At 54.1% G+C, this 15,915-nt stretch overlaps 3 protein-coding genes across 7 annotated transcripts in view; 2 read left to right on the top strand and 1 right to left on the bottom strand.

Annotated features, from left to right (window-relative positions):
• The window catches only part of THAP3 (THAP domain containing 3), a 432,757-nt gene that overhangs the window by 271,383 nt on the left and 145,459 nt on the right, over positions 1-15,915 (top strand). The window lies entirely within an intron of this gene.
• ERRFI1 (ERBB receptor feedback inhibitor 1) overlaps positions 1-15,915 on the bottom strand; it is a 731,587-nt gene that overhangs the window by 242,994 nt on the left and 472,678 nt on the right. The gene's annotated exons all lie outside the window — the stretch shown is intronic.
• CAMTA1 (calmodulin binding transcription activator 1) overlaps positions 1-15,915 on the top strand; it is a 552,305-nt gene that overhangs the window by 171,551 nt on the left and 364,839 nt on the right. For all 5 annotated transcript variants that reach the window (XM_049775266.1, XM_049775269.1, XM_049775270.1 and 2 more), the window contains one exon: positions 13,096-13,163. In XM_049775266.1, coding sequence (XP_049631223.1) covers positions 13,096-13,163 — 68 coding nt within the window. The remainder of the gene's footprint in view (positions 1-13,095; positions 13,164-15,915) is intronic.

Below are 15,915 nucleotides of genomic sequence, written 5' to 3' on the forward strand. Positions count from 1 at the left end.
GTGTGTGTGTTGAGGGCACAGGGAGACCTAAAACATTCCTGGATCCACAGGAATGTGAGGACGCAGGAATGTGAGTCAAGATGTGAGGTTCAGAGGGCAGGAGGAGGAAGAAGAAGGGAAGGGGAAGGATGGCTCAGAGTCGAGGTCCAAGGGATGGGGGAAGGTGCTTCATGGCAGAGGCACTGTGAACAGAGATGCAGAGACCTTGAAGGAGATTCAGATGAAAAATTTACTGCAGAAAGAGTCAGAAATGGTGGAAGCCAGAAGCTGTTTTGCATGTATGCAGAGACCTGTTTTCTTTTTGTTGGGGGGGGGGCGAGAAGAGACATTGGAGGTACTAGCCAAGGATACTTGTTGGCCAGGGAAACGAGCAGAGATATGCTACAGATGTGGCAGTTTTTTACCTTAGGACACTTCCTACCTTGTGGAGTTAACTGGGGAGACCAGGGCCTTGTGGGAAGCCAGTGTTGGGCATGTAGACCAGGTGTGTGCTGGTGTCCTTCCTGGCAGAGGAAGCTCGGGCTCTGGGCGGTGCTGCTGTTTCTGTCATGTGGCCACTTCCGGTCACCTGCAAAGCTGTGTCAAGAGGTTGAGAGGACACACGTGTTTTCTATAAAGTGTTTAGTCCAGCAGTGGGTCTGTGCCCACCGCGAGTGGTGTCTTTTTCCCAGCAACCATCTCCTGCCTTCTTCACGCACGGATATGTCCTTGGCTCTGAGTTATGGCCTTGGAGCTTTTATGGTTTTCTTTTCTCATCCTGGAAACACTGCGGGGGCGGCAGGCAGTGGTTCTAGAAAATAAGCAAATAAATTAGGGTGGTCAAGAATGTACACAAAAGACATTTTATAGAAATATCTCAATGATTCTCTTTACACCAGACCCCACTGCTGCGCCAATGTATTGGCAGATTCTCTTCCAGAAATGTTCTGACTGCATTGGGAACAATTGAGATTGTGATTTGGCTGATCCTTTTAAGATGTGGCCCAGGGCGCATATCAGTGCTGTACATGCTCAGGGCTCTCTGGCCTTGACACTCAGAATCATGAGTCATGCCTATTCTGCTGTGTGTGGCACCTTCAGCACCCCTGGGTGCTGTCCTTGCCCCTTCCCAGCACTGTGGGGCCTGAATCACACTCCAGTGCCAGCCTGAGCACTGAGCCACTAAATCCACAGGAGTGAAAGTCACTGCGAGGAACCCCAGTCCCCTAGATGCTGCTAGGGAGGCCTCCCCCAGAGAAAACACATGTGGGTGTCAGACTTAAAGCATAACAGGGAGGGTCTATGTTTTCCTCAGTTGCCTCTTGGTTTTCCCTCAGCTGATACTTTTTGTTTTTTGTTTTTTTGGGCCACACCTAGCGGTGCTCAGGAGTTATTCCTGGCTCTGTGCTCAGAAATCACTCCTGGCAGGCTCGGGGGACCATATGGGATGTCAGGAATTGAACCTGGGTCTGTCCTGGGTTGGCCATGTGCAAGATAAACATCCTACTGCTGTGCTATTTTTCTGCCCCCCCCCCCAGATGATACTTCTCATGTATGATCCCCTGCATTCATGCAGGCAATTTTAGTGCAGTAACAAGGACAGGGTCCACTGCTGCCTCTGGGAGGGGGTCAATTCCACCCCCCAACTCCAGGGCAGGAGCAGGGAGTACGAGCAAGAAGGTCTATTCAGCACTAGGACAGCAACTTGGGAGAGATTCAGCACCAAGAATAGAACCCATAGGGCGCCTCAGGATGGGCAGATGTTTCAGCACCAAGGACAGCGACACACAGTCTAAACCCTGTCTGGACAGATAGGTGGGCGGGATTTGTTTAGGACAGGGACCCCCATGCTCTCTCTGGGCAGATGGGGGTTTAGTACAGGACAGAAAACTGCATTCTGGGCCCTGGGTGGACAGCGGAGCTCAGTGCAGGACAGAGGCTGCATGCTGGTCTCAGGGCTCACTGCCATCTTCTGGGAGTTGGGGATGACACCCCCGCCCCAAAGGACAGAAAAGCAGGCTACAGGCAGTGGGGTCCCTTTTAGCACCACGACAGTGATCTGAAGCCTGGGCAAGGTTCAGCAATAAGAATAGGGGAACCCTCATTCCGGCCCCTGGAGGACAGGGATTCAGCACCAAGGACAGAGATTGCATTCTGGGTCCAGGACAGACAAGTGTACAGTTCAGGGACAGCAGAAATGTGCCAGCCCCTGGAGGGCCAGCGGGTTGGCCTTAGGGCAGACAGGCTGCAGCACCAGGGAGAGACCCAATTGCAAGCCATTGGAAAGGCAGTGGGGTCAGCACCAAGGACAGGACACCCTGGGAAGACAGGGATTCAGTACAGAAAGCAGCCCTACCCTTCTTTTCCCCTATTTCTCTTGCCTCTCTTTCTGGGCTCTCCTACCTGCGATCCCCAGGACTGATTTTGGGTCTTCGTGGTCCTGAGTTGCTCCAGATTCGGCTATGGGTGTCGATTGCAGAGAAGGATAAGTCCTTCCTCATGGCATTGTCTGCTCTTGAGGCTGCCATCCACAGAAGGTGGCCACTGAGGACAGGATAGGGTGGGGCTTTGCACCAGGCTGGACCCCCTTATGTCCCCCAGGATGGATTTTTCTGAACCCCCACCCTGACAGGGAGAGCCCTTTGGTATTGGAATCTTTGACATGACTCGGAAGGAGATGGATGTGGTCTCTGTCCTGCTGGCCTGGCAGAAGATTCCCCCTCAATTTCCTTGTGGTACCCCATACTGCCCTCTGGGGACCAAGTGCTTCTTCGCATCCTCAGGAGATGCGTTTGGTGGGATGTTTCTGAACATTGCAGACTGCCCTGCAGTGGAGGTGACAGAACAGAATGTTCTGGAACTGTGAAGCATTTGTCAAGAGGAGCTAAAAATCTCCTTTCTAGCCTATTCTATAGGAGCTAAAATTTGAGAGCTGAACTCCTGTGGTCAAATTAAGTGCGTGACAGACTCATCAATAGCCAGACTTGTCCATTATTTGTGGGGTCGTTGTTGCTCCCCAGCACTGCTCAGGGTTATGGGGGGTTGCTCCTGCAAATTCTGGGGGGCCATGCAGGGCCAAGGATCAAACTTGGGGCTCCTTCATGCGGCATGCACCCCAGTCATGGGAGTATCTTTCTCATCTCACCTTGTGTCATTTTCGTTGAAGCCCGCCTGGAACTAGGCGAGGAAGAAAATAGAAAGCATCTTCCAGCCTGCGCCATGATATTGGGGAGCTGGATCCCAGGCCTGCTTTGCTCCCCCAAAGCAGCAAAGCGATAGGCCTTTGGGCTGTGATTCAGCGGGGTGGACTGTGCTTGTGCATATGTTAAGGTCTGCAGGGAGGTCCCTCTTCAAAGTGTCTAAGAAATCACCTCTAGAAAATTCTCTGCCGATCTTACTGGCTTTTCAGCCCCACACTGGGGGGTGCTGGTTGGCCCACCCGGTGGGCTGCACACTCACAGGTGTTAGCTAAACTCGGGGGTTGGGGGTGTCTGAAACCCACACACCTTCATCCACTCGTGAACGTCCCGGGTGGCCCCTCCTCGAGTCACACTCTGTTAGCTGCACAATTACCTTGTTTGTTTGAAGTGCGAATTAAGGCTTTGAGGCATCAGCTAATTAATCTTCCTTATTCCCGACTTGAGCCCAGACCCCTGCATGGTCGGAATCCAGGCACTTTCCTGGCATTTCAGGGACGTGGTTGGGTGGCTCCTACGTGATGGGTGGGGTGGGGGCTCAGATGGGGAGAAGGGGGTGCCCTAATTCCCCTTTCCTTCTGACTCTTCTCTAAGAAAACTTAGGAGGGGGAGAGCTAATGGCTCCCATTTGGGATGTGGGCACACACCCAGAGCAGCAGCCAGCTCTGGCTCCCCTCCAAGACAATGGGGGTCCCTGGGGTCCTTCTGCTGGCCTCCATTGAGCCCTTGTTTGCAGATAATGGGATTTGAGGGGCTGAGTCTGTTCTTGAGCTGCGGCTGGGGGGACTCCAAGAGGGAGGTGGGTGGTCTTGCTTGGGTTTTGTTGGCTTGGGAGTGGACAGGCCTGTGAGGAATGTGGGGATCTCTCTGCAGAAGACTCAGTTGTTGGGAGTCAGGGGTCTTGGCTTCCTGGGGCAAGGGGAGGCCTGGACAAGGCAGAGTGTCCTGTGCTGTGTCCCTTTGTAGCCCAGAGTCATTCTCTTCCTTTTATCCCTTCTCTGAAGGGTTCAAAACCATTTCTAAAGGGCTCTATTGGCCCTTGTTAGTGCAGAGTGGGGCTTCTGGTACTAATGGGTGCACATATGGAGAATGGTGCATGATATTGTGGGGAGATTCCCTCTGTTGAAAGAGAACACACATCCCTAGACACATCCACCCACATATACGTAAAGCAAACACATACATGCACACATGTAGACCAGACACAGCACCCATTGCATTACCTCACACACACATTGACCTGCATTCAGCATATGCAACACACCTCAGCTATCACCTGCAACCTGACACATATCCTCATGGTACTTATACACACACACACATATGCTCTCCGTCCTCACACACGTATTCACCTACACATACTCCCATTGACACATATCGCACACCCATATACCCCAAATGGTTATTCATCTACACGGTTACCACACACACATGCTTGTACCACAGACATACCCAAACATTGCACGTGTATTCTACACACACAAACTATCACACACGTATCCCATTTCACACATTCGTTTATACACACATGACACCATGCATACAGACCACACATGCACAGAACACACACATGTAAGCTACACCCAGCCTGCCTCGTGTCTCTGGTGTATTGTGTGGAGCAGGAATTCTGCAAGGATTTATCCTGAGGGCAGTGGCCGGACACTTCCCTCTGCAGCTCGCCCTGTCCATAGCTCCAATAGATCCAGCAGGACATGCGACTGTGGGTGACGCTCATCTGCGACAGATGCCGCCAGAGCAGGGGAAGAAGCCAAGATTTCACAGCGTGACCCGGACTGTCTATCCGGTTCAGGTTGTGCCACTGGAGGGACATAGAATGTGTGTGTGTGTGACTCATGTCTGAATCTGCCAGATCAGCAGGCTGTGTGCAGGGGAGAAGTGAGGGGATTGGGAGTCTGTGTGCCCCTGCAGGGCAGAGGAGAGGAGTTGGGAGTCTGTTATCCCATGTAGGGGAAAAGAGAGGTGGTTGGCAGTCTACCTGTGCAGGGGAGAGGTGAGGGGGTTGGTGCCCGTGGAGGTGTGCCCATGAAGGATACAGGGGAGAGGCGAGGCGGGCAGTGAAGCAAACTTTTATTACTCCTCTACTTCCCTGCTCTGGTATTTGGGAACACCTGGTTCCCCAGAGTAGGCTCCTTCTGAGGCCACGATGATCCCCAGATTGAACCCTGCTTTCCTAAGACACTGTCTGGAAGCAAAATGACACTCTGAGACTTTTGCCGAAGACTCGCTGCTCCTGAGGGAGTGACAGAGCAGATCCAGTCCCTGCCAGAAGCCGAGACAAACCTCTTAAAGATGTTACACAACTGTGGGGGGAGCTGGTGAGTACCTAAGACTGGGTTCTAGTAATGGTGTATTTTCGTTTCCACCCAGAGGGGTCCCCTGAGCTTTTCCAGGGAAACCCCCACCCCCACTCCCAGGACACTGGCTCTGCTGGGAAGGGAAGACAGGCCAGGGGTGGGGGAGATAAAGTCAGAGGCGAAAGGTCAGGGTCAGAGTCCAGTGAAATGTCCCACGGTGGAACCGAGGCATGTGGGGATCTTGAAGTGAACCCCCTGGGTTAAGGGGGCTGGGGTTCAGCCCTGTTGGTCCGCAGAGGTCTCCTGATGGATGGGGCATCTGGTCCCAGAAGGAGAACAGAAGCTAGAGCTGCGTTTGTGGACTCAGGTCCTTCTGCAGAGCTGCCCCCTGGGATTGATCTGGGCTGCCGGGCCCAGCCTGCTGCAAAGCTGAGCATTCCTCCCCGAGGGAGCTCCCTACTGACAGTGCTCCACGCTTGACAGAAGCCGTGAATGCCACTGCCCCAGAGCAGCTCCAAACACCCCCCAGCAAGATGATGTCCGAGGAAAACCACCGAGAAAGCCAGGGAGACCCCAGCGACACGGGGACCAGAGGAGGTCCGAGAAACAGGGCAGGAAAGACGCGTCTCGCGGTTTCCTCTCCAGAAACTGCAGGCTGGGAGGCAGCCGCAGGGCTATGTGCATGTGGCGAGAGGGAAGCCAGCCCTGTGAATCCCGTATTCAGTGCACGCACCCTGAAAGCAGAAGCCAAGAAGCTTCTCAGCACATGCTCCCGCCCGGAGCTGCATTAGAGGCGACACTAAAGGAAATTCTTGGCATGAGGAAGACCAGATGCCTAAACCCGGGAGAATGGGTGGGTGGGGGGTGTGATGCAGGCAAACAGGAAGGAGGATTTGTTTCTGCTTTATTTTGGTTTTTGTTTTGGGGTCACACCCAGCGGGTGCTTAGGGGCTCCTTCTGCCTCTGTGCTCAGAAATTTCCCCTGGCAAGCTTGGGGATGCTACAGAATGATAGGGATAGAGCTCCCTCCCTCTGTGTTATGGCTCTGGCCCCCAGGAAGGAATTTTGTAATTAGCAGTTTAAGCGGTCTTGCGACTTATGGGCCAGAGAGGTGGCTCAATGCCTTGAGCACATGCTTTGTGTGCAGGATATCGGGGATCAGTTTCCCATGGATCTGCAAGCACAAAGGGAGGAGTGACATACAAGCACCCCTGTGATGTCACCACAACAAACGGAACAATGAAAAAAAAAACATCGTTTGAATAACTGCACTCAGTAGGGGGTCTGTGAGGCGTAGAAGGAGCATGCTTGACCCGAGCTGTGCCCACCCCGTGGGCCAATGAGGCTCAGCTTCCCTCCTTATGGGGTTTCTAGAATCAAGCATGTTTTCTCCAGCTGGTGACCAGGGAAGAACGAATTCCAGGCTGATGACCAGAGACTCTATTCCCTCCAATAATGCTCACATAGGGCAAGAGGAGCTGGGATACGTGCAGGGTGGCGGGCCAGGGACATAGCAGGAGGAAACCCAGGAGACAGTGAGGCCTCAGGGAGAAGGTAAGCGTAAACACTGGGGGTTAGAAATATCTCAGGGGCATCACAGCGGGCAGTAAAAGTGACCTGTAATGTCCCTTAATCAGAGCTCTCTGGGAGGGAGGAGGAACAGTCCAAAGTTAAGCCTGTGAGTAGCCTCTGATTATGGGGAGATGGCACCCCTCTTTGGACTGTCCTTCTCCAGAGCGGTGTCCCTAAGACTTCTGCCTCAAGGAGAATCCCCAGAACAGTGACTCTGGGGGGAGGGTATCTTGGACAGTCATTCTATAGGGGATTTCCGTCTGCCGGGTGGCTCGGGAACAGCATCACAGGGGGATCCAACACCGTGCAATGCCAGGAAGCAGAGAATGACCAGCTGAAGGAAAGTGCTCAGAGCCTTGATTGAAGGAGGGGGTGATAGCAGAGTTACAGATGCTTCGTTCAGACCCTTGGAAAAGTCACAGAATCAGGCAAACAGCGGGAGTCGGCAGAGGAGAGATACAGAGGCCAGCCTTGACCCTTCCTTCCGAGGGAGGAAAGAAGGACTTGAGTCTCATGTGACCAGATGACGCGTGTCCCGGCCACGTCCCTCCCCCTGTGGATTAGCAGCCACACAGCTCAGGAGGGAAGCAGAGGCTGGAGAGAGCAGAGATTTGAAAGTTGGTTTTCTCCCAAATAAGAAACAGTTGTCGGGGCCCGGAGAGATAGCACAGCGGTGTTTGCCTTGCAAGCAGCCGATCCAGGACCAAAGGTGGTTGGTTCGAATCCCGGTGTCCCATAGGGTCCCCCGTGCCTGCCAGGAGCTATTTCTGAGCAGACAGCCAGGAGTAACCCCTGAGCACCGCCGGGTGTGCCTCCCCCCCAAAAAAAAAACAGTTGTCCTTTAAATACCCAGATAAGAAAACCTAAAGTCCTTGGGCTGGAGTGATAGCACAGCAATAGGGCATTTGCCTTGCACACGACTGACATGGGATGGACCCTGGTTTGATCCTCAGCATCTCCTATGGTCCCCTGAGCCTGCCAGGAGTGATTTCTGAGCACAGAGCCAGGAGTAACCCCTGAGCACTGCTGTATGTGCCCAAAACAAACAAACAAACAAACATAGAGTCCAGGCCGGAGACAGAGTACAGCCAGAAGGGTGTTTACCTTGCACATGGCCGACCCAGGTTCGACCACCAGCATCCTGTATTGTACCCTCACCAAACACTGCCAGGACTAACCCCTGAACATTATGAGTTTGGCCCCAAACCAAAAACAAAAACAAAAACATAAGAGTTAGATGCATCGTTTCCTGACATCCAGCTCAGACACTTTTGCAAAGTGATAGACAGGCCATTTCACTTTGAAAACCTCCCCTTTTGTTCCATCCACTAGACCACTGCACATAATGGGGACCCTCTACTTGCATTATTTTGGAGGGCCACATCCAGCAGTGCGCAGGGGTCCCTCCTGGCTCTGCACTCAGAAATCACTCTTGGATGGGGGCCGGCGTAGTGGAGCTAGAGGTAAGGTGTCTGCCTTGCTAGCACTAGCCTAAGATGGACCGCGGTTCGATCCCCCCGGCATCCCATATGGTCCCCCAACCCAGGAGCGACTTCTGAGTGCATAGCCAGGAGTAACCCCTGAGCGTCACTGGGTGTGGCCCAAAAACCAAAAAAAAAAATAAATAAATAAATAAATAAATAAATAAATAAATAAATAAATAAATAAAAAGAAATCACTCCTGGCAGGCTACGGGGATCCTATGGGATGCCAGGGATAGAACTTAGTTGACCACATGCAAGGCAAATACCCTCCCTGCTGTGCTGTCACTCCAGTCCCTGCTTGTTGCTGGTTCTGACCCATTTGCAGGGAACCCCAAAATCTCCCATCGGGGTGGGGGAGATCGGTTATTGGGATGCTACAGTGAAGAACACAGGCAGGAGGTTCAAGGAGGGCACTGGCTGCAGTTGATTTCACCCTGGGTTCTTCTTTTCTTGGGGTGCCTCGGTGAGCAGAAGGGAGGTGCCTGAATTTGAGACAGTGCTTTCTTAATCAGCATTAAGGCCCTGTGGTTGTTCCTGTCCGGAGTGGAGCGGTGGGTGCTGGGAAACGCAGCTGCTCAGAAGCCATTAGTATGACAGTCACAGCCCTAATAAAGTACCCGGCACGGCGCGGGCACCGGTGCGGTACCCAGAGGACATCCAGTCTGAGTCTTAAAACCAAGAGGATTGGAAACAAGATCTTTTTACTTCTCGTTTGGGAGGAATATAATTGCATTTTGTGGTTCTAGCAGCTGCTGGGGCCAGCTGCTCGGAAAGGCCTGGGTTGGTCCCCCGCTCCCCCACCCCCGGCACCTCCACTTTGGGTCCTCCAGATAAAACCCGATGCAGAACTTTTACAAAAGACAAACAGAAAAAAAATGGTCCCTTGGTTGGAAGCTCCTGTGAGTGTGTGTGCATGCGCGTCTGCGTGCATGCAAAATATTTGAAGACGATATAGAAAACAGACATTTCTATCGTTTGTGTTTGGGAGGAAGAGGCCAGTCACATCTCCTACACAGGACCCCGAGCTCTGGAGGGTCCGTGGAGGCCAGGTGGCTCCGAACAAGCCTTTTGGGGTGGATCCCCCTGCCAGGAGAACCGGAGATGGATCCAGCCCCTCCGAGGACCCCTTTTATCCCAGTAACTGCAGCCCTGCCATAGGCACTGGATCTAGGCTCCCCACCTTGCTCAGGTGGTCAGCAGGGCTGGCTCTAGAAGGTCTATTGCTCTTTTGTTTGACCTCCAGAGCTTCCTTGTCCACATGGGCCAACGACCTAGCTGTCCAGCGACTGGAAGCCACCAGTGGGGCGAGAATAAGGGCCACAGACACAGTTGGTGTCTTTGCTTGAAATTCCTGTGAGCTTGAGAATGGGGCAAAGATGAACTAACCCAAAGATAAAGTAGCTTCCTGAAATAAATGTCTCCAATTTCCTCGGGTGAAATATGGCTTCCAGCCACATCCAGACCAGTCGTACTGGTGTGGCTCTCAGTGGCAGAGACTGGTCTGGGGCGGCCGTTTGAGCTGTGGCATACTTGGCAGGGCATTTCTAGAGCCTTAGGGCTTCTGGCCTTGATGGCAGTTGCATCTCTTTCCCCGTACACTAAATCCCCATCTATAGCCCCAGGCTCTCTGAATCTACCACCATTCCTGGCCACATCTGGTCACCCTTCTGACCAGACCTTTCTGGTCTCAGCTTTTGACACTGGAGATCCAGACTCCCCAGGAGAGCACTGTGCCTGGAGGAGTGGCCACTGATTCTCCAGAGGGTTCTAGAAGCTGCAGCTCCCTTGGAGAAGGTGGTGGGAGCAGACTTTGGGCTCATGCAGTCAGAGTGACCAGCTCAGTGGCCCACTCTCCTGCCCACCCCGGAGCCATTCTCCAAAGCCAGCCCCAAGCTTCACTGCCCAGCTCTGGGGTGCTCCGAGGTGTCCTTGCAGCCCTCTGAGAGCCTCCCATGACTGGCCATGGTCGTCTAGCACTCAGACAGGGAGCCCTGGCACTGCTTCATGGCATAGTGGAACATGCCCTGTATGGCGCATGAGTGTTGCCCGCTGTCAGCTTTGCCCACCCCATGCTTTTGCCCTGGTCCAACCCTCATGGCAGCCTGGCACCTGTGTGGACATCCGTAGGACACGGGGGCACAGAGAACCCTGCTCAGCCTTTGCTGTGGCACCCACAGTGTCTCCCATATTCCTGGCCCATCTGTTGTCTGTGTGGAGCTGGGAATGGGGGCAGCCTGGGGACCAGGGGAGAGATAGCCTGCAGTTGGGGATGGCACGAGGCATCTTGCTCCTTGTGGTGTGAGACACTGTAGTGTCTTGTTGTCCATGTCTTAGAACCCCACAGTCCATGGACATCCACAGTAGGGGACCCCCATGGTCTATGGACATCCATGGTGTGAGACCCTGACATTCCATAGACATCCATGGTGTGGGACTCCTGCATAGCTCATTGATATCCATGGTATGGATATCCATGGACTTCCACAGTGTGGGACAACCACAGTCCAGATATATCCACGGTGTGGGACCCCCCCACAATCCATGAACATACACTGCATGATACCCCCACAGTCATGGACATCCACAGTGTGGGACATCCACAGCCCTCAGCATGAGATGCCCCTGAGCCCCTGGCTGTCCATGGCATGGGCCCCTGTACTTCCTAGTGCCCTTGTGATGCACTCTTTAGTTCTGCCCAGCTACCTCTCCCACTGTCCTTCCTTTCAGGGCACTCCAGGCAGTGGGGGGCTCTCTCTACCCTGGGGAAAGCATACAAGGACTGTATCCAAGGATACTGGGGCACTGTTCCCCGAGTGACCCTGGCCATGCAGTGCTTGCGTTTGTGGATGTGGCTTTGGGTCTCTTGAGTTTCCTGGCCAGACTGGCCCTGTGGGGGGCAGCGGGGAATGGGGGGGTTGTGTGAGCTAGAAGGGGACTCCATCAGGCTCAACCTATATAGGGCCTTCAGGGCTAGTCTCCACTTCTCCTGCTGGGGAAGCATTTCTACAGGGCCTATGAGAGTACCTTGGGGGCCACAGGAATACTTCCTACAGGAACCAGAAATGTTGCAATGCAGGTTCAGCCTCAGCTGCCCTCAGCTGCTCTTGGCTTCCCAAATACAGTACACAGGAGGTTGGGGAGGGACACCTGTCCAGTGCGGCATCTGCTCTAGCTCCCTTCCTCCCCCCACACTTGGGCTTTCCTTGTACCCCACAGTGGGGATGGATGGGGATGGGAACCTTTGCCCTGCCCTGAAGGAGTCATGGCCTTGGGAATTGGCCTCCCTGAAGGCTGGGAAGGATCCTGGGCATGAGCCTCAGATTCGGTCACTTGTGGGGGTCATTACCAGTGGAGGTGGGCCAGTTTGGGGGTGACATCAAGAGGAAATAAAAGTGAGCGGCCTGGGGGAGGAGTCAAGGGAACTCAGCTTTGTTATCAGGGTGCTCTGACCATTGACCTCTTATACTCTCACTGACAGTGGACAGCCTATGGTTCCAGGGTGTCTGACTCTGTCCCCCACTTACATGCTGCTACTCTGGCAGTTCTTCCCTGTCTCCTAGATCATGAATGAGAGCCCAGCTTCCGTCCCGGACTGGCCCTGGCCTCTTTGTGGTGGTGGGTCATTCCTTTTCCACAATGACATGGCCTCTCTTTACAGGGCTCTGAGCATGGCTCCCCTGAGGACTGTGGTGGCTGCTGTCACTGACCTTGCTAGGGGGCACCTCTCACTTGCTCTTCATGGCCAGTAGCTGTGTCTGCCCCCAACCAGGTCCCCAGAGTTGCTGTGGGCGAGGTTCTCTGGCCCTCAGGCCCCAGGATCAAGGAAGCCATCACGGTGCCCCATCTCCCCCATAAGCCTGCCCGGCCACAGCGCTGGATCCGGTGGGAGCGGGAAGTAATGGGCCGTGTCATGCCTCTGAGCTGAGCGGTGACTTATGTGGGTGTCCCCGCGGCTCCATGGCGGGCAAATCATAAATCAGCGCTCTCTGCAGCGATGCTGTTTTGTTGATAAATATTTCATTTCCCTCCGGTCCTGCCCCCCCATCTGCACCTTCAGCTTTACTGGCACCTGATGAAGTTCTGGGGGTATGGGGGTCTCCTCCCTCCTCTTCCCCTCCCCCTTGAACTTGAGCCTCCTGTTCCTTCCTCTCGGTGATGGGGGTTGCAGGGTGAGGGGCTCCTGCCCCTTATTGTCTCTTATTGTCGGGACCACAGGGACTGTGTGTCCAGCTGCGGGCAGAGGGGGGTCCTTGCCAACACCCCCCAAGGGAAGCTGCTGCTGCTGATCCCTCCCTCAGGAGTCTGGCCTGAGACCCCTCCCCACTGCTCTGGGCAGGGGCTATGCTGTCAGGGCCTTGGGAAGTCCAACATGGGGAGTTTGGGTAACGCAGGTGAAGGGCCCGAGTGCCAACACATGAAGGACCTGAGCCTAGCCCGGGCTTTCCTGCTGGACACTTACAAAGGGGTGCTGGGTCCCCTGGGTGCTCTGAGCTCCCCAGGCCAAGACCAGCTCCTGGAGGTCACCATGTTTCCGTTCTTGTGTTTCAGGAGATCGCAGCTTACTTGATCACCTTTGAGAAGCATGAAGAATGGCTGAGCACATCCCCTAAGACACGGTAAGGCTCTTCTTCGTTTCTCTGATATCTGCCTGGCTGCTGGCTGGGGTCGTGACCCAGTAGTGCCCCTGGTGCCCTCTGCCTGATCACGTGATCATGTGTTGGTTTGTGACCTTGAGATTAGATCCGTTGACCTTGGGTGCTTTGACCTTGAATGCTTTGAGTGCCTCCACCCATAGCATTGTGGGAGCAGCCATGATTCAGGGGAGCCCTCTCCTGCCTCTGGAAACTCACGTTACCACAGGGACTGGGTCCCCCACTTCCACCTTGGGCAGTGTTTAAGAGGCAAAGGTCTCAGTGCCCTGGCAGGGCTCATAGTTTATTTTGTTGCTTCTTTTGGTTTTGGGGTCCCCACTGGGGGTGCTTGGGGATTGTTCCAGTTCTGGTCGCTCCAGCCTGTTTCTCTAGTTTCTCCTCTGTGTGTCTCCACCCCAGCCCCTAAGAAGGTGAACCCCTTCCCGCTCGAGGGGAGACTTGGTCTGCTCTGCCAGAACAGGGCTAACATTGGGCCAAGAATGGCCGCCTTGGGGTTTAGGTCTCCATTTTTACCCTATTTTTCCAGTTTGACTTGTTTGGGGTATGGGGTACTTGGGGGTTACTCCCTCTCTGTGCCCAGGTAGTCGCTTATGGTGGTGCTCAAGGGATCATCCGGTGTCGGAATAGAACTAGGGTCCAGGTGGGGGTGAGGGTTCATGCCGGTAGCCATGTCTTTGCTCCTGGAACCCTGGATTTCTCGGCCAGGTCGGTGGTATTGCCAAGAGTTTTTGGATGTCAGAAGGTGTCTTGTGCTGTGAAGGCCATGGCTGCTCTGAAGCCCTGAGTCCTGGTCTGGTGCCTGCAGAACAGAAGCTGGGGACCCCAGTTTGTTCAGGGCCGGGGCCAGGACTGGTCTGTTTGCACAGTCCCCTGGGCTGTCGGCTGGCTGGTGGGCTGTGTCCTTCCTTTCTGAGCCTTGCTGGATCTCGGGCCATCCCAGGTCTCTGCTGATGGTCATGGCTTTGTTCCCTGTGGCACAAGGAAATGATTTAAGATGCTTCACCTTGTGGAAGTGGATGAGGAAGCAGAGCCTGAGTGTTTCCTTTCTGTTCGGTGGCGGCAAGTCCCATGGGCCGGCGCATTGCTGACTGGGGTCTTTGCTGGGTTCCTGTCGGGTCCTTGTTAGGGTCGGCTCAGTTTGCTGTGGTCTGAGTGTGTAGAGGGGTGGCTATCGGCCTCTCATGGCACATTCTGAGCTTGCCGGAAGTCCCATATGGGGGTCTGTGCATGGGGGGACATTGTTGATCCTCATCTCTGCAAGGGGCTTCCCCCCCCCCCCAGGCAGAGCTTGTAACTTTGGGAGGCCTCTGAGAGGTGCGTACCAGGAGCTGTTCCTAAGTCAGGGGCTGGGAGAAATGTTCCTACAGGGTTCAAAACAGAGAGAGAGAGAGAGACAGAGACAGAGAGACAGAGAGACAGAGAGAGACAGAGACAGAGAGACAGAGAGAGTTAGTTGAATTGTAGTTAATATGTTCTACAATCCCCAGAGAGGGAGAGGGATCCTCAAGGTCCTCAGACCCCAAGTCTGGGTAGGACAAGAGACGAAGGTCCGGCAGAACTCCAATGCAGAAAATAATCCACACACAGTTGGGAAGGAAATTGCAGGTCAGAGACTCACACCACAAGCTGTTCACCCACAAGCCAGTCGCCCCAACACGTGGAACCACAAGCCACCCCTCCAGACCTCCTGAGTAGCCTTATTGGGATAAACAAAGCCCACCCCCCAGGGGAGGAGAAAAAGCCAGATGAGGAGGCAATGGGGAAACAAAACCAAAGGAAACCAATTGAGCTACATATGAGGACCAATTCAAAGGCCTCTCTCTACGTGTGTGTGTGTGTATGTGTGTGTGTGTGTGTGTGTGTGTGTGTGTGTGTGTGTGTGTGTGTCCTGCAGGCTTTGCTGGGGCTGCTCAGTGGAGCTTCTGGAATTCGGGGTGGTGCCAGTGTCCCGCCTCCCACCCCTCTGGGGGAAACCAGCTGAGTTCAAACAAGCCGGCAGGGCAGCGCTGCACTGGCCATGCCAAGAACGCAGCTCTGGCACCATGGCTGGCGCCGCCCCGCTGCTAATTCCATTTTAGGAAATTAATAAAAATGAATCGCACCGCTGATATTCATAGAGCTTCCTAATAAAGTGATCCATTGTTGGTATGGACGTATCCCTGTGAAATTAATTGTTATAATCACTTCCCGTCCAGATGGAGGGTTTGGGGCTGTGGTCTCCCCAGGGGTGAATGGTAGACACACACACACAGACACACAAATGGTAGACACACACACACACACACACACACACCAGAGGGAGCCCCGGAGCCTGCTCATTTGCTTTCTCCTGGGGGCCCCTGAGAACTGCTCGTCCCAGACCAGTGTTGAGGGTTCCCAGGGGGACCGCAGAGCCAGGATGGAGGCTCCTGTGGTCGCTACTCTGACTTGGCGATATTTTGTTGTCAGCAGCCCAGTTCTGGGGGAAACATAGCTTGAAAAATCACCTTTCAGGGATGCTCACGGGTGCTTTAAGATTTCCACAGTGGGGGACCCCGTGGACTGCAGTGACTGAGCCGAGATGGGAGGGCCTTCCGCTGGCTCTAAAATGTTCTCTCAGCTACTCTGCACAAGATGATGTGCCCCTGACCAGCTGATGGGCATCACCTCTGTCCCATGGCCAAGGTGCCTACCACAGAGGGGCTGTGTGATCTGGCTTATGTGAGGGTGTCCCCCA

This window comes from Suncus etruscus, chromosome 6 (assembly GCF_024139225.1).
Source record: "Suncus etruscus isolate mSunEtr1 chromosome 6, mSunEtr1.pri.cur, whole genome shotgun sequence".
NCBI classification, from domain to species: Eukaryota; Metazoa; Chordata; class Mammalia; order Eulipotyphla; family Soricidae; genus Suncus; species Suncus etruscus.